The sequence below is a fragment of the Atractosteus spatula genome, chromosome 6 (genome assembly GCF_055471065.1).
Source record: "Atractosteus spatula isolate fAtrSpa1 chromosome 6, fAtrSpa1.hap1, whole genome shotgun sequence".
Lineage (NCBI taxonomy): Eukaryota > Metazoa > Chordata > Actinopteri > Semionotiformes > Lepisosteidae > Atractosteus > Atractosteus spatula.
In genome coordinates this window covers 40,121,777-40,145,543 of record NC_142711.1, presented here as the reverse complement: position 1 = coordinate 40,145,543, position 23,767 = coordinate 40,121,777, and the positions used below count along the sequence as shown (strand labels likewise).

Genomic DNA, 23,767 nt, shown 5'->3' with positions numbered 1-23,767 from the left:
ATCAGCAGTCTATAATTGGATGATACAAATATGACATGACATTTCTTCTGTAAATATATATCATACTGTATATCACACTAAGCTACAAATGGCATTGTATTCATTAACACTGTGTCAGACTCTCTCTAAACTCTGTTGGAGTAATTTAATTAACTCTTCTTCAGGAACTGATGTGCTTTCAATTGGAGGGTCATTATGCTGCTGCACCTGTGTAGTGTTAAGGTCAGTGTTCTTCTTCTGACTTATAAATCTCACTCATCTCACTTCATTAGAACACCACAGTCATTCCTCACGGAAAGGTACAGTTGCCCAGCTGTTATGCCTAGATGTAGATCTAGGCTTTTTAGATAGGCTTATCTAAAATCATTTTTTTTTGCACTATGTCCTCTCTTCCCACTGCTACCAAAATCCTGTATTTCCTCTGCATACTTCATTTATCATCATTCTTTAATAAGTAATTACTTCAGTTTACTGTAAATGTTCCACTACTGTAGGTACTGAACAATGCACATCTAAAGAAACTGAAGTGTCTTTAGAGTATGAGTAAGGACAATAAGCCTTTGAGTATTGTTAATAAAAATAAAAATGACTCATTAAAACTAAAAAATCAAGTTTTTCAGGTACACCAGGAGAATATTATGCTTGAACAATTAAAAGCTAGTCACCCCAAGCTCCATCGCACTGAGGCTTTTCTTACCTATTTAATTGTGCAGGGTATTGACCTCTGTCTCAACATCTCAACTAGCCAGTCGAAACCTTCTAAACCTAGACCTTCATCTGAATTTATTGGGTTTTAAGACAAGTCTGAGGTCAACGGCTGTTTTAGACAGTTAGAATGTAGTCATTCTTTTATGTTAGGGCAATTACTCTGCCTCTGGTGAAGAAACCCATAATGATTGTCCACACCTCCTACATAAGAGTCTTTTAAAGGTTGCAGTTTAAGCACGGGGATAGCTGTCAGAGCTCACTGCATGCATGCATGGTTGCAGGTTGTCTCATGTCTCAGCATGAAGAAGACAAAGCTATCAAGTCCCAGCTGGATGATGTCACCCCAGTTACAACACGTCGTCCAAAGCTCTGACTGTGAAAGGACTTAACTAGTCTTGTGTCCACCTTAATGTGGCTGGAATGTGGCCTAATTCTTTGCATGAAAATGTAATTCAAAGGGTTGTCATTATCTCCTCTGTAAGGTGGCCCAACAGACATCCATCACTGCAAACCCAATCTACTGGTTACCTGTATATCTTGCTGATAAAAGTGTGAGAGATTATAGCATCCAGGAATGTCTTACTTTCCACATCTCTGTTTCAGACAATGGCAGTTACCAAGTTTAAGAGCAACACGTTTTTATAGAGGCATCCTATTGTCATAACTGGTTGGTCTTGATGTAAGCAGTGAACAGGCTTATTTCTAAAAAGCCATATTTTGAGGTATCATGCTTGACAGTATGCTGCACATTTTGGGTTTCATATGGTATACTCTACTTATTTCCGTGTGTAATCAGTTTGTTTATTGTTATCGAGTTAATGAGGCAATCTACTGACTTTTTTACATATTCATTTAAAAACCTGATTAAATAATTGAAATGATTGTACAGACCAAGTTGTAGAGGTGTAACTGATTTTGGGAGATTCCAATTATATTATATTTTTTTTCACTTGTGACATTCCCAGAGGTTCGGGCGTTGTAGTCATTTTATATTGGATGAGTGCAACCATAAGGTACAAAATAAGTGCTTTATTTATTAATGGTACAGGGAGCACAGCTAAACTCGCTCCAAACCAAAAAGCCAAGCTCTTCTTTGGGCTCCTGAATGCACTTCAGGAGGTCCCTCTCTGACAATAACTGGGCAGCTAAGCTGCTTACCTGCCTCAAAACAAACTCGGAGACTTGCTCACGTCACACAGACTCCACATAGAGACATCAGCAGCTCTCTCTTCCAATCTCTTGCCACACAGGCTTCTCTCTCATGTTTCACCTGTGCTCTTCTCTCTCAAGACTCAGTTACACAGGCCCATGTGTGGGTTTCTTCCTTCTCCCTCTGTGCAGTACAGAGTAGATTTTCTGCCCTCTTTTTTCTAGGCTTTTTCATGAGGTTGTCTCACAGAGTTAGGCCTGGCTCCTTTCTTTGCTTAGTTTGCTTAATACAAACTTACATCTTTTTAGCCTCTGCCTAACCCCGATGATTGCTTTTCGACATGGATCAAGAATTTCCTTACTACAGTAATGTGAAAAATAAGCACAGGTTTGAACGCAACACGAAAAGGAAAGTAGGTTACTAACTCTGGTTAGATCTTGAGTGCAAAGAGCCAAATCGGATTGTATTGTTCTTCAACTTTTTCAGAAATACTCAGTTCTTTGAAACACATTATTTTTGGTGGCATAATAACATACAGATGCAGCCATTCAAAGTGCGCGGCACAGACACGTACCGGAGGTAATTGGCTACGGCCTCGCACATCGTGACGCGCGAAGACGAAAAATACCGCGGTACGTGATTGGTTGACCGACAGGGGCACTCGTGGTGCGTTGGTCGGTCATAGAAAGATTTAAATGTCTTTACTGTGCCCGTTTTAGTATTGAATATTTATATGGAATTTTACCACTGAAGGGAAATCTTAGTAGCTGAGCATAAAAAGAATAGGAGCATAACGCATGTGAAGGCCATAAATGATATTAATTTTGGAACATAAACATACAGTATTACAGTATATGGCTGGTCTCGGTACTTTAAAGAAAAAATACACACCAGTATTCCATTTCTCCCTAAACATTTTAAGCATCGAAGTCTTTAACATGTGAAATAGCGTGTAAAAAAGTGGTAGTTTTAAGCTTTTCTGCTAATATAATATGGAATCGCATATCTAAAGAAATTAATAACGATATAACTTTAGATACGCGATTCCATATTATATTAGCATATAAGCTTAAAACTACCACTTTTTTACACGCTATTTCACATGTTAGTTAAAGACTTTGATGCTTAAAATGTTTAGGGAGAAATGGAATACTGGTGTGTATTTTTTCTTTAAAGTACCGATTCCTGGAATTATGAAATGCTCTGTTAAAAGCAAGGGAGTTTTTATGTCCGTTGCAGTAAAAGAAAATGCCTGACAAAGTAGGGCTTGGACAGATTCCAAGTGCTTGTACAAATGTGCTAAAGAAATTAGCAAAAAAGTCATTCCTTTATCGTATTGGCTAGCTAATGTCCTGTCCTCGTTAGATCAATGAAATGCTGTGGTGTTTGTCAAAGAAAAAAATAAAAGTATTTTCGTTTAAAATGACGGTTAGAAAGAATGTGGACCAGCGTAATACTTTGAGTTTACAGCTTGTCCAAAGTCATTCATTATTAATACTATTAGTAATATCTTCGGTAAAGGCTTTGATGCATAAAATATTTCTGCATAATTAAAATATTTATGATAAAGGTAGGTTGTGTACTTTTGTCCAACTGAGCAATCTTGCTTTCATAAAATATACCAACTTTTTAATGACTGATGATTAACATGCTGTAATACACAGTTTAAATTTAGAAGCTCAAATGCTGTACATGAGAGGTTAAGCTTTATTGGCTCCTCCTGGCGGTTTTACAAGGTGATTCCGGATACTTTCCGGCATGACATCAAATGACGCGATACACCGCGTGATACTGCGTTTTCATGCGACACGCCCACCGCGGTGTACCGCGAAATACCTCACGCGTTTTGAATGGCTGCATCTGTATTTCTCTCTTAAATTTTCTACAACTCAACAAGGTACTAACATTAAACAATTTATTGTCCAGAAATATTTAAATTGGATTTGGAAATAAACAAACAACCTTTAAAGCTTTATTACAGTATTTTATTTAAATTAATTTGTGTTAAACATCTTAGTTATAGTCTTTTATTGTTAAATGCTAAGAAATGTAGGACTACCTTCAAGGCAATCAGTTTTATATACAGCGATATATAATACCAAATACATACAGATATACAGTGGTGTGAAAAAGTGTTTGCCCCCTTCCTGATTTCTTATTTTTTTGCATGTTTGTCACACTGAAATGTTTCAGATCATCAAACAAATTGAAATATTAGACAAAGATAACACAAGTAAACACAAAATGCAGTTTTTAAATGAAGGTTTTTATTATTAAGGGAAAAAAAAATCCAAACCTACATGGCCCTGTGTGAAAAAGTGATTGCCCCCCCTGTTAAAACATAAATTAACTGTGGTTTATCACATCTTTGGAAAGCTGAGTTCAATTTCTCTTGCCACACCCAGGCCTGATTACTGCCACACCTGTTCTCAATCAAGAAATCACTTAAATAGGACCTGCCTGACAAAGTGAAGTAGACCAAAAGATCCTCAAAAGCTAGACATCATGCTACGATCCAAACAAATTCAGGAACAAATGAGAAACAGAGTAATTGAGATTTATCGGTCTGGAAAAGGTTATAAAGCCATTTCTAAAGCTTTGGGACTCCAGCGAACCACAGTGAGAGCCATTATCCACAAATGGCGAAAACATGGAACAGTGGTGAACCTTCCCAGGAGTGGCCGGCCGACCAAAATTCCCCCAAGAGCGCAACGACGACTCATCCAAGAGGTCACAAAAAACCCCACAACAACATCCAAAGAACTGCAGGCTTCACTTGCCTCAGTTAAGGTCAGTGTTCATGACTCCACCATAAGAAAGAGACTGGGCAAAAATGGCCTGCATGGCAGAGTTCCAAGACGAAAACCACTGCTGAGCAAAAAGAACATAAAGGCTCGTCTCAGTTTTGCCAGAAAACATCTTGATGATCCCCAAGACTTTTGGGAAAATACTCTGTGGACTGACGAGACAAAAGTTGAACTTTTTGGAAGGTGTGTGTCCCATTACATCTGGTGTAAAAGTAACACAGCATTTCAGAAAAGGAACATCATACCAACAGTAAAAAATGGTGGTGGTAGTGTGATGGTCTGGGGCTGTTTTGCTGCTTCAGGACCTGGAAGACTTGCTGTGGTAAATGGAACCATGAATTCTGCTGTCTACCAAAAAATCCTGAAGGAGAATGTCTGGCCGTCTGTTCGTGACCTCAAGCTGAAGCGCACTTGGGTTCTGCAGCAGGACAATGATCCAAAACACACCAGCAAGTCCACCTCTGAATGGCTTAAGAAAAACAAAATGAAGACTTTGGAGTGGCCTAGTCAAAGTCCTGACCTGAATCCGATTGAGATGTTGTGGCATGACCGGTTAAGGCTTGAAAACCCTCCAATGTAGCTGAATTACCACAATTCTGCAAAGATGAGTGGGCCAAAATTCCTCCACAGCACTGTAAAAGACTCATTGCCAGTTATCGCAAACGCTTGATTGCAGTTTTTTTTTCCCTTAATGATAAAAACCTTCATTTAAAAACTGCATTTTGTGTTTACTTGTGTTATCTTTGTCTAATATTTCAATTTGTTTGATGATCTGAAACATTTCAGTGTGACAAACATGCAAAAAAATAAGAAATCGGGAAGGGGGCAAACACTTTTTCACACCACTGTATATGTTTAAATTATTTATCTACTGTACAAATATCAGAATACACCTAACCTCTGTAGCTTTGATCAGCTGTGCAGGTGAAATCCAACAACTACAACTTATGTGCAGTTTTCAAAACAGGGATTTTAACAGTTGTGTGAGTTTATTGATGATGTTAAAATGCTGTAGGTATACATGGAAATTAAACAACACAAAAAAACTTTTACTGAAGCTTTAACAGAACTACAAAGCTATCAGTTAAAACATACAGTGCCTTTCAAAAGTATTCAGAGCTTTTCACATTTCGTTGCTTTAAAGCTTGCTGTCACTACACTTTGCAGTAGCAGTTCATATTTGTTATATGTATACACACCCTATCCAATGAAAGCACAAAACTAAATGAATACAGAAAGTAGACAATTGATACAAAAGAAAAATGAAAATTCCCATGATAGCATAAGTATTCAAACTATGAGCAGGGGCAAAACTAAATTAATGTACTGCATTTGTAAATAGTAGATAATTCCACAGACACTATTTAATTGTCTAGAAATTTTCATCCATTTTTATAATCAACTGGGCAGAATAAAGCATTAAAATCACATACCCTCTTAGAAAAGAGGCTCTCCTTTCTAACGTCCAACAGTATGTAACTCAAATTGTAACACAACATTTCAGACTTTTTGTGACACAATATTTGTGACTTTTACTGGATTCAGACAACTACAGCTGCAAGAAAAAGTTTGTGAACCCTTTGCAATTACCTGTATATCGGCATTAATTATTGAGAAAAATGTGGTCTGATCTTCAACTAAGTCACAATAATAGACAAACACAATCTGCTTAAACTAATAATACACAGAATTGTACTTCTTCTTGTCAGTACTGAACACATCATTTAAACATTCACAGTCTAGGCTGGAAAAAGTACGTGAATCGCTATGCTAATGACTTCTACAAAAACGAATTGGAGCCAGGCGTTCCAATCAACGAGATGAGATTGGAGGTGTAGGTTGGAGGTGCCCTGCCCTATAAAAAACACACACAAAGGTTGGTTACTGACAGAGTCTGCTCTTATCAAGAAAGGGCTGTTCATGTGAACCATGCCCCGATCAAAAGAAATATCAGGGGACCTTAGAATAAGAATTGTAGAGATGCATAAAGCTGGAAAAGGCTACAAAAGCATTTCTAAAGACCTAGGTCTTCATCAATCAACGGTAAGACAAATTGTCTACAAATGGAGGAAATTCAGTACTGCTGCTACTCTCCCTAGGAGTGGGCGTCCTGTAAAGATCACGGCAAGAGCGCAGTGTGCAATGCTGAAGGAGGTGAAAAAGAACCCTAGGGTAACAGCAAAGGACCTGCAGGAATCTCTTGAACTTGCCAAAGTCTCTGTTCATGTGTCCACTATAAGAAAAACACTGAACAAGAATGGTGTTAATGGAAGGACACCACGGAGGAAACCACTGCTCTCCAAAAAAAAAAAACATTGCTGCACGTCTCAAGTTTGCAAAAGTCCACCTGGGTGTTCCACAACGCTTCTGGGACAATGTTCTGTGGACAGATGTGACAAAAGTCGAACTCTCTGGCAGGAACGCACAACGCTATGTTTGGAGGAACATGGAATGCTTGCTGTCATAGAGGGAACAATGAATCAAGAAATTTTACAGGAGAATGTCAGGGTAGCAGTTTGTCACCTGAAGCTTAATAGAAGTTGGGAGATGTGATAAGACAATGACCCAAAACACAGGAGTGGCTTAACAACAGAATGGCTTAAACAGAAGAAAATGTGTGTTCTGGAATGGCCAAGACCAGACCTCAACCGAATTGAGATGCTGTGGCATGACCTGAAGAGAGCTGTTCACGCAAGGAATCCCAGAAATATCAATGAACTGAAACAGTTTTGTAAGGAGGAATGTTCTAACATTCCTCCTAACTGTTGTGCAGGTCTCATCTGTAGCCACAGGAAATGATTGTTGGAGGTTATTGCTGCTAGAGGAGGTTCTACCAGTTATTAAATAGAAGTGTTCACATACTTTTTCCAGCCTGGACTGTAAATGTTTAAACGATATCTTCAGTATTGACAGGAAGAATGACAATTGTTTGTGTGTTATTAGTTTAAGCAGATTGTGTTTATCTATTATTGTGACTTAGTTGAAGATCTAACCACATTGTTCTGAGTAATTAATGCAGAAATCCAGGTAATTCCAAAGGGATCACAAACTTTTTCTTGCAACTGTATTTGAGCTCTAGCTTTTACATTGAAATTCCCTCTGTACTATTTTTTCTTAGCTTAGTTAATTCAGATCAATTTACAAAAATAATTAACAGCTGCAAAACAGCTTCTTGCCTTGGTCCCATCCTTACCTCTTGCCAGCCAGACATCTGCCTGTTAATTGTCAACATCATCAACAGTTGGGAGTATTCCATACTGCTTTAAAGACTGCATCAGTCACTCCTATACTAAAGAAACTTGGCTTGGATTCAGATATAATGATCAACTACAGACCAAATTCTAATTTACCATTCCTATCTAAGATTTTAGAAGGTGTGGTTGCACATCAACTACAGGCTCACATGATAGCTAATGACTTGTTTGAGCCATTTCAGTGACTCAGGGGCTACAAGTACCTTATGCTCCTTGATCGTAGTGCATCTTTTCATACACTAAATCATTCAGTGTTGCTTAATTGTTTGCAAACATTCTTGTCTATCAATGGTACTGTCTTTAACTGGCTCTGCTCTTATCTGACTGGTAGGAAGCACTTTCTATCCCTTGGTTATAATTCCTCATAAACCTCCATGGCCCCAGTCAATCAAGGTGTATCACAAGGTTCAGTCTTGGGCCCATTATTTTTGTTATTTATATGTTTCTTCTAGGTCAGATTATACGCAAGAATGGTCACCACTTTCTTAAGTATGCCAATAATACTTTTACTGTATGTTAAAAACTCTCCCCCCCCGACTTTCCCACCTCTGTCACTTATCTCTTGTTTGTGTGACATCAAGCTCTGATTGACGTCAAATTCCCTGAAGTCAAATAGTGACAAAACAGGAATTATACCAGTGGGCATCAAATGTCAGCTGGAAAAGCTGAAGAGTTTCACGGCACTACCCCATTCAGGCATCAGATGTAACCAGGAATCTAGGAGTCACATTTGATCCTCTCCTGGCTTTTGACCTCAATGTGAAAAATTTGTATAAGACATCTTTTTTTCACCTTGATTTCAGCAACTCTTTGCTCTGTGGGGTCCCTAGCACTCTACTTAGTACAGTACAGTATGTCCAAAGCTCTACAGCTTACAAATTGAAAGCCAAGCCTTGGCAGCCCCCATTCACCTATAATGTTGCATATTCAATATGAGATCCTGTTACTGACTTTTAAGGCTCCAAATAATCTGGCTCCGTCATACTGAACTCCTCCATGTTTGCACTCCTTCCCGTAGGCTGTAGGACTAAATCTCAGATTTCTGGTGACTGTACTTTTTGTGTCACTGCTCTATTCTTATGGAATGCCTTTTCTTCACTTCTTCAAAAGACAAATTCTTTGACTCTCTTCAAACTTAAAACTCACTTTTTTATAAGGGCCTATGTCTGTCCCTACATTCTGTCTTATATGGTTAAATTCAGTTTTTTCTTTTAACTTTTATTATGCCTTTTTGTCTTTTAATTTAGCACTCTGTACATAGTCCTTGGATTTGGAAAGGTGCTTTATAAATAAAAGTTTTTATTATTATTATTGTTGTTAAAGTATAATTATTTTATAATAATGAATTAAACTGTTTTGATTGTTTAAAATATTCAAAAGAAAAATGTGGTCTTCTTGAAGATTTTTTTCAGGATATGAAAAAATATCTGAGAACTGGACTTCATTTAATGTGCTGTTATTGAAAGGTGTCTTTTTAAAATATAGATTTTCATTTTGATTTATTTAAAATTTCTTGTTTCATTTATGTGTAATGGTTCTTACTGTTCTTGTTAGTTTTTCAACATTTGTGTGTTTCAGGTCAGCTATAGAATAATTGTGTAAAAAATAGATGGTCACAGTAATTGCTGTAACCCTCATCAGGATAAGGGGATGGTTGGATGGATGATTATTAAAAATGTTTAAAGTTTATGTGCTACAAATATAATTTATTCAGAAAAATACTTTAGGACAATATAATAAAGACAATTTACTTTGGCCTTTCTCCTCTAAATTGGGTAAAATTGGTTTCAATTACTAATACTTTATATCAATAAAAAAAATCCTATCCACACAGCTAACCAACCATAGCATGTAATCCTGTGATAGAAAGCTTGTGTTCCCAGTGTGCATGTCATATGCAGCAGCATGATAAATTGTCACTGCACTGTGTGTCCAGTGATGCACCAAGTCATGCATAATTAATACATTAATGCTGCTGTCTTAATATACTTATTATCAGGGAATTAATTTATTTTCTTTTTATTTTATTTTCAGGATTTTCATAGAACCTTGACATTAGTTAAAAATTAACACCCCAACAAACATAGCAGAATTGTCCTGCAGCATGCTTGCATCCATTATATACAGTATGTACTGTATCAACCTTCTGCATGTGCATATATGTCAGGCCTTGCACATTGTTGCACTTTGGTGTCTGCTTTGAGCAGTATTCACATCTTGTCAAGGCCCATTAAAATGAGTAGAATATACCATACTGTACACAAGAGGAGAAGTGTGTGACATTTTTGCTACACAAAGGATTTTGTACCTTTGAAGAGACCAAGTTCCTGTAAGGGGTGATGGGTTTTGTGTCCATTTATTATTATTGAAATTTGTACCTTTAGAATAAATTTGTTGTTTGAGCTGCATGAACTCACAATTTTATAGTATTTACTGTAGGAGTTTGAAAAGGTAATGGGGATCATTGAACAAATTGACTTAAAAATATTAGATTAATATTGCCTTTAAAGATGGTATGGACAGTGTCTGAATTATCCTTCTTGACTTGGCACGTTTCTGGTTTTGGCTTTATCTAATACAAACATTTCTCACTCTTTTTAGAATGACTTGACATCTATCATCAGTGATTTCAAGGTTTCTTATGAGTGCATTTAAAAAAAATGATGATCCTGTTCATTTCACATAACATTTTAAATCTTAGAAGAGCAAAGCATTGATCACTTTAAACAAGATAGTAAAAGTTACCCTTTTCTTATGTGCAATTTGATTAGACTGCTATTAACCCCTTAGTTGTGACAAATTTATCTGACTGATTTTAACCAGAAAACACCTTTAAAATTATCCTCATGTAGTTATTTTACATGTACCAATATGTGCAGTATACAGTAGCTCAAGGTCACATCCTGTGACTTGTTTTCTCTAATGAATGTGGCTTATAGTAATTCTTATTCAAGACTTAAGCTCATACCCAAACTGCAGAACAATGCCTCTTTCTCAATGGCTAAAAGCAGCAGCTCTGCTTGAAATAAGGGGACAGACAAGCAAGATGACAATTGCTGTAAACAAAGAAGTCACTTCAATATGCAATGCAATATACAAGACAGTTAAGTGAAAGCATCAAGTGGAAATCGTCTGCTCACGGCTGCCATCTTCAGGTTGAGATTGGGCAATATGCTACCATAGTTGAATTGCTTGAAAGCAGCAATCTTGTATTCTGCGAATCAGAACCCGTAGAAAAAAGCTTGCGCATGGAATTCGCTACCATACAAATAAAAAACACACAAAGGGAAATTGCATGGAAGGTTTTTTAAAACCAAGAATGAGAGGCACTTCTTTAACCAAAGAGTTGTGGGAGTTTGGAGCAATCTACCCAGAAATCTGGCTGAAGCCAATACCTTGACATGCCAATAAAGCCAATGCCTGAATGAGGTTCCTGGATCAATAAGCTACTACCTAATGGGCTGGTATTGCAAAATTAGATTGTTAAGTGTAAAAAAAAACACATTTTTTTGTCATGTGTGTCATTTAGAATAATCCCACAGCATTTATTTCAATTTTAAATTTACATGCATACAGTGAGAACTTGTGTTTAAGGTGGGGCATTGCTTTGCTTTCCAGCTCTGGAAAATGGGCACATGATGTGTCACACACAATCCCAACAATTTGTGACACCTCACTCACCCTCTACAGAGGCATCTGTTGCAACACATGTACTCCTCTTTGCCTGATAATATTTTTCATGACCTTCTGGTATTAGTACCTGTAGTTTTAGATGATTCCCTTATGCTGTGTTATCATATTCCGTTGTTTGCCTTTAGGCAAATCATGTTTCAGGCTAATGGAGTCATAGAATTTCATGAGTTTTGTTTAATTCATTTCAAGCCATCAATTACAAATTAAATATTTTTTAATACATGATGGTTTGGCTTCTTGGCATTTAAGTGAACTGTAAAAAGCACCCATACACACAACCTGGACTTCAAACATTAAAGACTGTTCAGTTTTTTTCTTTTTCAATACATTTAGAAAAAGTTCATATTAAATGCTCATTGAAATGTTAGCAGAAAATGGATGCAAATGTAATAGCTTATTGTAGTTCATAATGTGTCAGTTGCTCAGGCCTGATCACTTTATCATCCCCAAATCTCTGTCCTTTTATTTTTCAGTATCTATATTTTAAGTCTGACGGTAAATACCAAAATGCTTCTATGATATCAGCCTATGTCTCTGCTGGGGTCCTTGTAGTTTGGAGCCCAGCATATTACAGAAACTCTTTTTACCCACGCGTGTCAGGGCACAGTGGAAATGTTGTTGTTCATCCTGCGTAGTGTTTGCTTTTGTTTCCTCTCGATTCCAGAACTTGTACCAGAACAGGTTTCTAGGCCTGGCAGCCATGGCTTCTCCTTCCAGGAGCTCTCAGAACAGGCGGCGATGTAAAGAGCCCATGCGCTACAGCTACAATCCGGAGCAGTTTCACAATGTTGACATTCGCAACGGTGCCCATGAAGCCATCACCCTCCCAAGGTCCAACAGTGACACAGACCTGGTTACCTCCGACAGCCGCTCCACTCTCATGGTTAGCAGCTCATTCTATGCCATTGGTCAGTCACATGACCTCGTCATCTGCTGGGATATCAAGGAGGAAGTGGATGCCGGAGACTGGATTGGAATGTACCTTATAGGTGAGTTCCTGGGAATCATGTTCAGAATAGGCAGCTCAGCAGTTTCATTATTTACTGCACCCTCTTTCTCGGTTCTTAATGTGTTTAAATCATATAACAGAAATACCTATATACAACCCATCATCCATCCCCTTGATCAATCAAAACATTTCTTTACAGATTGAATTGGAAATGTCTTGCCTGTATCTGTTCACTAGACACTTTTACCTACTTCATGCTGAAGTGAATGTTTAAATTGAAAAAAAGCTACTCCATGAAGTAAATATACTGTACATTAACAACCAATGTTTAATATAATTATTAAGATAGTGAATAATTGTAGATACAAGATTCAAATTCCTGATGTCAGGAACTACACTGTACAGTATATGCTGTGTGTCAATCAGTGTATGGCCTGATGCTTTATTTTCTTATGTATTTTGAAAAGAAGCACATTATTTTTAGTTTTTGATATATCTTACAATATGGTATCAGTCAATGATTTGCGAAAAGAATCATATACAGTACAAGATCATTCAAGATAATCATTTTGTTGAAAGTTTGTATATGAACAGCACCAGTAATACTGACAGCATAGTGTTAAGTAACAATAAATGAAGCTCAGTCAAAGGCTAGTTATAGATGTTGCATATAGAGGAAGACAAACAATTGCAATGTGCTCTGAAAATGGTTTGAGAATTTACTACTACTAATACGAAGTTTTATAAAGCTCCTTTGTAATTTAATTATCTCACAATGATTATACGTATATTATATATACCTGTACTGTACATAAACATTAAATAAATTAACAAAGTTAAGAAGACAAAGCAGATACAGAAGTTAAAACAATTACAGAAGTTCTTCTGTGAAAAAATATGTTTCGGCTTGAATTAAAAGTGCCCAGTGTGGTGAGTCCCTGATTTCTTCTGGGCTGGAGTTCCAGTATAACCATGATGGTCCAGTCACCCATAGAGTGTAGATGTGGACACACAAAATACATTTTTTCATTACTGACTATTGCTAATACTCTGATTAATTATTTTCTTCTTTATACTATTTCCTGCATTCCTTTCTTATTTGTCACATCTGCGTCAATATCGTGTCAGTATAGTTTATTGTGACCCTTGCATAAAACTTTGTGGTACAGACAGTGTGATGTGAAATCCAGTGAAATCATGGTAAGTCCCTGATAAAGAACAGTGTGCAATAGCATTGGGAAAACATGGCAACATGGCAACAGCAGCAGATAAAACTGTAACAAGGCTGCAACAATACAATGTGGACTTGCAGCAGTGAAACATTTTTTCCAGAATTTCAATCAGGTCAGAATGTAGTAGAGGTGTTTTGGCCAGGACTCTCCACAGAGTCATTCTCCGCAGAGTCCGGCCACTCCTCTGGTTGCTCTGGGCTGAGAGGATTAAAGATTATTGACCTTTCACCCCTTTCACCAATAAATCCGTTATTGACTTTATAGCTCTCTGCTGTCAGACATCTGTCTCCTTGCTGGTGATGATTCAGTGCTGGGGTAGGCAAAGAGCTCTGTGAAATTTTTAAGAGGCTGTTAAAGGAAATCACCATCTTACTGAGGTAATCAACTACCAGATTGCATGAGAACTTAATAGTATTTCATTGTGTATTTATGTAGCATTGTAGACCTTCTGAGGGGCATATATGTGACAGACTGGGTACTTTATACAGTATTGTTTTCTGCTGTTTCATAGATGTGGCTATTCAATTAAAAACAAGTAAAAATGAGAAGAAGAAGAATTTTACCAAAGAACTGAATCATTTCTGAATCTTTTGTTACAACCAATGTCGCCCCCCAGGAAACAAGAGGCGGACGCGATGGAGGGGTTTAAACTCAAGGGCTAGGGTGCCACAGTCAGGGGGCAGTGGCCAGCTCAGAGCGCCTAAGGCAAGGGAGACGAGGCAGGAACAATCCATTCAAATTTCTTGCTGGAACCTCCTGGGAAGTCGGCAGGCAGGCTGAGGGACTGGAGCACAGGGAAGGAGTGCAGGGAAATCAGGTGCAGGATAAGGAGAGCCATCAAGGTCTGGAACTGTGCTTCGTTCCAGAGCTTAGTAGGGCTCAGTAGCAGGGCTGGGGGATCTGGTTTTGAGGCTGGACAGGACACTCCCAGTTTGGGTGGTCATCCTCAACGTGGACGGGAGTCGTCTGCTGAGGTCCATGTCCAAAGTAGGCTCCAGACCTCTGGTCCTCACTCAGCAGCCTGGAGAAGTCCTGAACAGCTACTAGGTGGAGCCTGAGAGAACTGGAACAGGAAGGGCTCTGAGACTGGTGGAGTGTGGCTCAGAAGTGCAGGAATGTGGAACGTCAATGCTGGATTGCCGAGGAGAGACAGAGCAGGGTTAAATAACCTAGAGCATCTGCCATGAGAGTACTTGCTACAGCCAGATCCTCTGCATAAGCTGTCTCCACGGCGATCAGGGCAGAGTAGAGTGGCCGCCGGCCACTGTGGCTGTGACATGCCGTACTGTACAACGACAGGGGGAGCGTAACACTATTCACATCTCTTTGTTCCAGGCGTCTCAGTAAATTGTAGTCCTTGTTATACTTGAGCTCTCAGTTATGTGGCCTAATTGTTTAATTAACTGCATAATTGTGATAGTTCTCGCCAAAATGATTTTTTATAAGGGGAAGAGAGGCTACGTGGTTTCTCCATATGCCATATGCAGGTATATCAGAGAATACTGAACATCAGAAAATCTAAAATTATGCTACCATCAGATTTTTGACATGAGAGATTCCTGTGAAAATGGAAGCTTATCAGACTTTCTTGAAATTATATTCCATTGTCAGCAAAATCAATGGCAGCAAGATTATTTTACTGTGTTTGGCTTGCCTGCAACAGACAAAGCAACACAATATGGATCAGATTCATTATATTGTGATGAAATTGTTCAGGTATACTCTGTACGAGCTGCAGGAAGCTGCATCCTGGGTTTTCCCTTCTGTTTGAGGCTGAGAGGTTTAACATTTTCTGATGCACCATAAATATAAACACTAATATCTGTGCTGGTACCTGTTCTCTGAGTGTTCTTCTATCTATGTTAAAATGTAAAAAAGCTGTTGTTGGAATGTGTCATGTTTGAAAAAGATACATTACCCACATGTTATTTTTTCAGATGAGGTTCTTTCTGAAAACTTCCTGGACTATAAAAACCGAGGAGTCAACGGCTCTCACAGGGGCCAGATCGTGTGGAAGATCGATGCCAGCTCTTACTTTGTGGAACGTAAGTGCACCTGCTTAAATATTTACAGCTTTTCTGCAGACACCAAAGGAATGCCTCGGGGAATTACGCAGCAAGACTGAAATAATTATATACAGGTTCTATCTCAATTTTGTGATGTACTACTGCAGTGGGGGCACAACTCTGGTGCTGGAGAACCAAGTTTTGATTCCACCTCTGCTCATAATGACATAAGTGAGCTGAACTTCAGCTTAATTGTACCCACTGAAAAATGTTAAGAGTCTTCAGATGTTGATAATTTAAGGACACCCAGAAAACATGCTAGATTCTGGCCTTCGCACACTGGAGTTGGGCATGTAAAGTAATGTTGTAATTCAGAAGAAAGAAAAGATGAATTGACCTAGCTAGAGTAGTTCAACAACAATTGTTGCTGTCCAAATACTAATTACCCCTAAGATACTAAGATGGTGTAAGTGTAAAATGTTGATTTTAGAAGACCCTTTGGTAATAAACCACACAAAACACAAAAGCAGTAATGTTGAAGTCAAGTCATGTTAAATTTTAGCCTCCTATGAACTCTGATGTAATTTTGGTTTCAGAAACACATGCTGGCTAGGTAGCATGCATTATGATTTACTATACTAAAGATGTGCATTTGATTTTTTAGTCCTTCATTTTTGTCTGTGTTCTCTGAAGAGACAACAATATTTCTCAAATAACATCTAATGATCTGGGTTATAACATGTAATGAGTTTAAATATTTCACAGTAATCTCTTTGGACTTGGCATTAGAGAGCAAATGTTGTTTATTGACAGGTTATCTCACGATTCTCAAACTTTAATTACATTGTTAGTTGTAAAAGAAAATATTGATGTCATCATGAATTGAAAACCGTCCAGGGTTACTAATTGTGGAAGGTAAATTCAAGAATAAAATGTGACAAGACTTAGTATATTTAACATTTAACAATTTAGTGTTTTGTGTCTGTATGTCTGTCTATAATTTATAAATCCTGCATAACTCTACTCCTGCACACCTGTACCGTTTTAGGTCTTATATTACTTTTCCTTTCATTATTGTCATTGCTCAGAAAAATAGGCTATACCTTTATGGAAAAAGGGAAAACACTTATGGAGTTATATAAAACCACCTACAGGTACATGCTCTTGAATCCCATTCCAAATAAATAAAAGACACATACTGTTTATTTTGTGGGCCTAGAAATTACATTATGGTGAAGTACTGTGCACAAACATGTTTGTACTGAAAATAAAAAGACATAAAGAATATTCTCTTCCATTTAATTGCTTTCAGGGCAATTACATGTATATTATAAACCAAATAAACACTTAATAAACACATAATGTAGTGTACACAGATACAGTACATTATCTGAGGAACATCTGTTTTGGTTCTGAAGTAATTTCAGTCCATTCTGTATTACAAACATTGAACAGACTAATCTTTCAGTATTTATTTTGCATCAATTAGTAATGCTCACATGTGATCCAAGTATGTGCAGAAATATTTTGTGAGATACACTAATGTCATTTCTATAAGTTACATACAGTAAAAAAAGTTCAAAAAGTATTATTCTTTATTATATTTCATACTGTATTTAAGCTTGAAATATACAGCAATGTAGTATTTGATAATGTGATCAATAAGACATCAAAGCAATTGGAAACAAGCATTATAAAGGTTTTTAGAAGACAGTAAAAACTGGTGAAAAGAACTGGTGATGCATACAGCAGTTTCATCCTAAGATTCCCTGACGGTCTTGCTGTAGGAGTGTCTGCTGCTGTCAGTGGCAGTTTTTTCTTTGATTTTTGATTTTTATTGCTTAATGGAGCATTATTGCCTTCAAGTGGCTTCTCTGCGCTCATATGCATCTGCATGTACAGTATCTGTGCTGTCTTGAGAATCCAGTTTTATACCTTAAGGTTGTCATGAGCATAGTTGGAGTTTTGTATGTGGTAGTAAGTCACAGCTGCCTGCTATTAGATGGTGTGAATATATGGGTTCACTTACAAACAACAGATGAACATGCACATATGGACAAAGAGAGTGAAATTAGGGGGAAATATTGTCTGTAATAAACAAAAATCACTGTACAAATAAAAATGGCAGAATGCTTAACCCATTTTATTGAAAGTACTTTTAGAAAAAATGATAGACAGATACAGTAGATTGCCTGTATTTTTTTAAAATCAAGAAACAAAAGTTTTTTGAGAGCTTCCATATTTGTTTTGTAGTTAGCTTATTTTTGTACATACAGTAAGTGCAATCTGTCAACCACCCAACCAGAACTGCGCACCAGAACCTCTAATATAAAGAATCAATATTTCACATTCCACGATAATCATTATATTTGTTGCATTCTGTCAAACTAGAGCTGGCAGGGGACAAGATATTAAAGGTTAGATTGCTGCAACAGTGACATGATTTTTCAGAAATCCTAAACCAGCTGCACTATATTGACTATTGAACCATCCATGATAATCCTTTAGAAAATGAGAAATTAACCAGACCAAACATAAATGAAATTTCAGAAAATGATAAAAATAAAAAAAATATATAAAATGGTAAAAATATATTAACATTATATAGATATAAAATATAGATAGATATAAATGTGATTTAAAAATAAAAACATTAGAAGAAATATAAGAATGCCATAGTTTTTTCAAATCTGGGCACTTCCACACAGAGTAGTAGACAGACACTAAGGACTAAAGGACACTGAGCAACAACCAATGAGCCTCAGCGAATGTCTGAGATGAACTGGCCTGGTAGAAAGGAGCAGTCACTTTGCTGCGTGTTATATCTGTGTTGTGATGATAAAAATACTCTGCGCTCTTCAACAGTGTCAGTCCATCCTTGACCACCTCTCTGCCTGTCTCTCTGTCCATCCTGTAGAAGAAAATGGGTTTATTCATTGATTACTTGCCCTTGGCAGTATGCACTGTGGAAAACCCACTATTCATTAAGATTGGAGGACTCGGAGGACTCGGGATAATCATCATCCAATCCAGATAACTTGTTACCAGAAGGTCTTCAGGAGTTATCTGTGAAATTCATTCAGATGTTATTAAGAATTTGAAATGTGTTAGAGTGCATATAAACCCTGAGCTGTGATGTTTGTTTTTTAAACCAAAACAACCAATGGTCAGTAGTAACTAAACAGTGAATAAAAAGGTGACATTTGGATCCCAAGAACAACTACTGTATGTCAGTGTAGTAGATCTACCTCTACTGCAGACACTGATTAAGCAGACTGTAGTTTTTACAATTTTTTCAGAGCAAAGGGGCTTACACACTGCAAAGCACTCACACAAATGAGATCTGTCATTAGAGAAAATTTTGCCCCATTAGTCATGTCACTGTGTCTCCTAAATGTGGCCCAGGTGTGCACTATTCTGAGAGCTGAAGAAATAGAACAGTCTCAGCTTGTGCTATTTCTTCAATCTCTTCAGATTTTTTTTTCTATTCTGGTGTTACTTAGTTGCACGGGGACTGAGGTTTCTTTAGCATGGCAAGACCTCTTGGGTATTTACTACAGATCGTGCCCATCTTCTTGTCATCAGGAGCTATTCTGAGGCCTAGAATGAGAACTAGTTTTGTTTAAATTAGATCAGATGTGCCTTTTACTTCCCTGTTTCAGTGTCATTTAGATTAGTAGTACAGTATTTATCTTCTTGGGAAAATTAGAATTGAAATTATCGTTTATAAATGTGCAACTCTTCAGATGAAAGAAAAAATCAATTATTCTGGTGAGTCTATGCAACACTGTACTGTAACATACAATACGCAATCTTTTACTATCATAAGCTAACCATTGGTGCACATTAATTTTGTAATGGAAGATTCTAAAGCATGATACAAGCATGAGGAAATCAAAGGTGTTGTTAAATGTCACAGCCATTAAATTAAAATTTTAATCAATATTGCCTAAAAGTGTGTCTAGCTGCACATGGAGCCAGTAAGTTTAATTTAAAGCAGGATCTATTAGTTGTACTTATTTTTATTTCTATTTACTGTAGCTATTTGGTCAAATTCCAGAGAGGAGACATGATTCAATTTCGGTAACTCACCCGGTTGAGGAGAAGAACGATTGTCAGGCTGTCAAATTCCCATCTCTTTTCTAATGAAGGATGATCCAGGAGTTTCAACTTTTAAACTACTTTTATTGCGATCAGCTTCATTTTTTTTTTGCTGACTATTTTGTGGATTAAGGAAACAATTAAAAAATAAGAAACGAATACTTAATAATGTCCTGTAATATACATTATGAAGGTGTTTATTGTATAAACGTTTCACTTTAGAATCCAATGATTGTTGGTTTTAGAAATGTAATTAGCTCTCATTTGGAAAGAGAGCAGTAGGTCTTTTATCTGCTGCTAATTCTACAAGAGACTATGACTTGACCTTAATTCTATGTGTCTCTGATGTCTTTCTCTCTTTCTAGCTGAAACGAAAATCTGCTTTAAGTATTATCATGGAGTGAGTGGAGCTCTGCGTGCTACAACTCCCAGCGTCACAGTGAAGAATCCCTCGGCTCCTGTGAGTCATTCCTCAGGTTCATGGCTGCTGTGTTTATTTATTACAGGGGGAACGGTCACCAGGAGCTCTGGTAAAAAGCCAGTGGCAAATAAGAATTGTAGAGTACTCTCCAGGGTGAGAGCTGGAATCTCCCTGACAATGCTGTTTCCTTTACAAACACAGGGTTGTTTTTTTTTAGAATTCATACAGTATTTAATGTTTGAACATTCATTGCTATTGTGTTACTATATTGTCATTCACTGCCAGTTGTGAGGATTTTTATTTTTCTTCGCAAATTTCAAACTATCCTTGGTTAAATACTATGTTAGTCAGCATTCATTGAAGGTATAACACCACAGAAATGCCATCTGATGTGTGACAAAAACTGTGGTGCTGCATCAACATAGATAGATGCTTGAACCTGTGTGCTTAAAAACACTTTCAAATGAGTCCGCTGTACTGATAAACCTGAAACATTGCAGAAATATTGGGTGTTTCATCAATACACTAACCTCCTTCAGATTTGCCCCTTAAAAAGCATTCCAATAATTTGTGTGACCGCACAGGGGCTTTGACAAGTGGAGCTTGCAAATTAACTATAATAATAATATTAATAATAATAATTCCTTCCACTTATATAGTGTTTTTCTGGACACTCCACTCAAAGCACTTTACAGTAATGGAGACTCCACTCCACCACCACCAGTGTGTAGCCCCACCTGGATGATGCAACGGCAGCCATAGTGCGCCAGAATGCTCACCACACATCAGCTATCAGTGGGGAGGAGAACAGAGTAATGAAGCCTGTTCATAGATGGGGATTATTAGGAGGCCATGATTGGTAAGGGCCGATGGGAAATTTGGCCAGGATGCCAGGGTAACACCCCTCCTCTTTTATGAGAAATGCCCTGGGATTTTTAATTATGACATAGAGTCAGGACCTCGGTTTAACGTCTTATCCGAAGGACGGCGCCTATTTACAGTATAGTGTTCCCGGCATTAGGACCCACACAGACCGCAGGGTGAGCGCCCCCTGCTGGCCCCACTAACACCTCTTCCAGCAGCAGCCTTAGTTTTTTCCAGGAGGTCTCTCATCCACGTACTGGCCAGACTCACACCTGCTTTGCTTCAGTGGGTTGCCAGTTGTGAGTTGCAGGGTGATATGACTGCTGGCTCATGTGTACAGTATGTGTATTGGGGGTGAGGTGTGCCAAAAATGTTTATGTTCATGTATGTTGTAGGATGGAAAAAGTTGAGAAGCACAAAATCCTGAACAAGCTTCAGTACCATTCTCTTTTCACAGTGGTTTCTGTGTATCCCTGTGCCATTCACACTAATTCATAAAGGACACGCTCCCTAAATTTAAGGCTTGGCTGGAGGTTTAGGAACTTCAAATAATTTCTCTCTGTTTAGAGTTTAAGTTTTGAAAACAAAGGTTTTACACTGAGATTGTTATCCTAAATACTAAATACTGCTTGTCTCAAACCAAAGAGAATTTAATTTCATTCATATGTGCGTACGGGCCTGCACAGTTTCCCATCTGTCTGGCTACTTGGCAGCATGGATTAAAGCTTCCCAATCAGAGCCAGATTATTCTGGACCTATTAATACCATTCTTAAGCGGTCGCTTGAGGTTCTCTTGCATAATTGCATAAAATCTGCTTACCTTAAGTTGCTTTCCATCCTGCCTCCTGACTAGCACTATCACCAAATGTAGCCCTGGCTGGCTGCCACCATCACACAGCTCTCTATGTAACCGTGGCAGCAGCCATGTTAAACCTGATCAGAGAAGATAATGAGAGACTATGCCGAATCTTGCCTTGCTGGGTGTTGTGGTTTACAGCAGTATTGTGACTGTAACTGACTGTCCTCTAAAGTGACCTTCAGAGTTATCATCCATACAGTATGTACCATATACTGGTATGATTCGACAGACTCTCTGGGTATGATCAATAGTCTTGTTAAGTTTTAGCAGTTATGATATCCAAACAGAATATCCAAATATCTTTGGTTTTCCTAATATTCTTCAAGTATTTAATACCTTATCCTGTTGTTCATTATTGAATAGCAGACATTGCATTGGTTGTTTATAAATGGCATGTCATGATTGCAGTCCCTCCCCCTTAAGGACGCCCCGGCTCTTTCAAATTCTGACATGATTTTGTGCACCTGCGCCTTGTTCTAGCCTCCTTCCAGCCCCCCTTAAAAGCCAGACACTGACGTTAATCCGGGCTCTGCTCTGGTTTCTGCATCATGCGAGACCGGGACCTGGATGTGCCTGGCTCCGTTATGGTTTTAAGTTTCTGTTCCTGTTCCCGTTCCCCCTGCCTGTTCTGACCCGGTTCCCGTTTTTAACCATCAGTCTCGGATGGACTGCCCGGGTTTGGACCTTTTGCTTTCGTCCTGGATTTCGCATTGGACTCTGTTTTGGATCGTTTGCCTCGGCCACACCTCCCGTGACCACCAGCACTTCATGGACACGCCCCCCTGTTTTCATCCCCGTATCCTGCATGACTTTTTCCCCCATATTTTCTTCACTTTTCCCTGGATCGTGTCGTCCGCATAGGGTCCGGATAGAACTGTTCGTTACATGGCAGATATCTACAGCTGTAAATTGACCTTGAGGAATATACTGTATAGTACGATATATGCAATGATGATTTATGGGTGAAGAAGGATGAATTAACATTTCTTATCATATAATTTAACTATGTTACCATACAATCTGTTGTTTTGATTGGAAAATCAAAATTAAGAAACCATGAATGATTTCTTATAATTATAGTATTAAACATTCTTGGAAGAAATCGCAATTATTTTCATTTATTCCACGATCAGTTATTAGTGTTGAATTGCTAGAGTATCTCTTTTAAGCATGTTCACCTCGGTTTAAAGACAGCTGAGGTGGGAGTGTAAGAATAAAAAATACAATGCTTTGAGCAGAGCTACAGCCCTGGCCTAGCGCACAGTATACCAGAGTGATATTCTGGTGTGTTGCCAGAGGAATGTTAAGACAGTCTGATCTAACCTGAGCTCCTCAAGAGAATTCCTAGATCTGCATGAAAAATAAGTCTGAATCTCACAGGGAATATAACATCAAAAAGTACTGTCAAGCATCCAAAATTAGGTTTTTGCCTAAAGAAATGAAGGCAGTGTGAGATATTGGTTCAGATGATAAGACTTCTTCACATCACATCATGAGGCTAATCATGAATTTCTGGTTAATAGTGAAAAGCAATTATAATAATAATCTTAGGCATGTCAATAATAGTTAATTTAGCACTTTTTATTACATCATCTAGATGCACATTTATAAAACAAGGTAAAGCTAAAGACAATACATACAAATCAAAACAAAATTAAATCTGGATTAAAAGATATTCAGCTGTCTATGCATACTCATCAGTATTCATTTCTCTGATAACTTC

General features: G+C 37.9%; 1 protein-coding gene across 1 annotated transcript in view; it reads left to right on the top strand.

Annotated features, from left to right (window-relative positions):
- The first annotated feature begins 214 nt into the window (after positions 1 to 214).
- The window catches only part of LOC148832877 (E3 ubiquitin-protein ligase HECW1-like), a 91,481-nt gene continuing 67,928 nt past the window's right edge, over positions 215 to 23,767 (top strand). The window contains exons 1-4 of the mRNA XM_088918095.1: positions 215 to 222; positions 12,277 to 12,601; positions 15,731 to 15,838; positions 20,266 to 20,360. Coding sequence (XP_088774221.1) covers positions 12,313 to 12,601; positions 15,731 to 15,838; positions 20,266 to 20,360 — 492 coding nt within the window. The 5' untranslated portion in view covers positions 215 to 222; positions 12,277 to 12,312. The remainder of the gene's footprint in view (positions 223 to 12,276; positions 12,602 to 15,730; positions 15,839 to 20,265; positions 20,361 to 23,767) is intronic.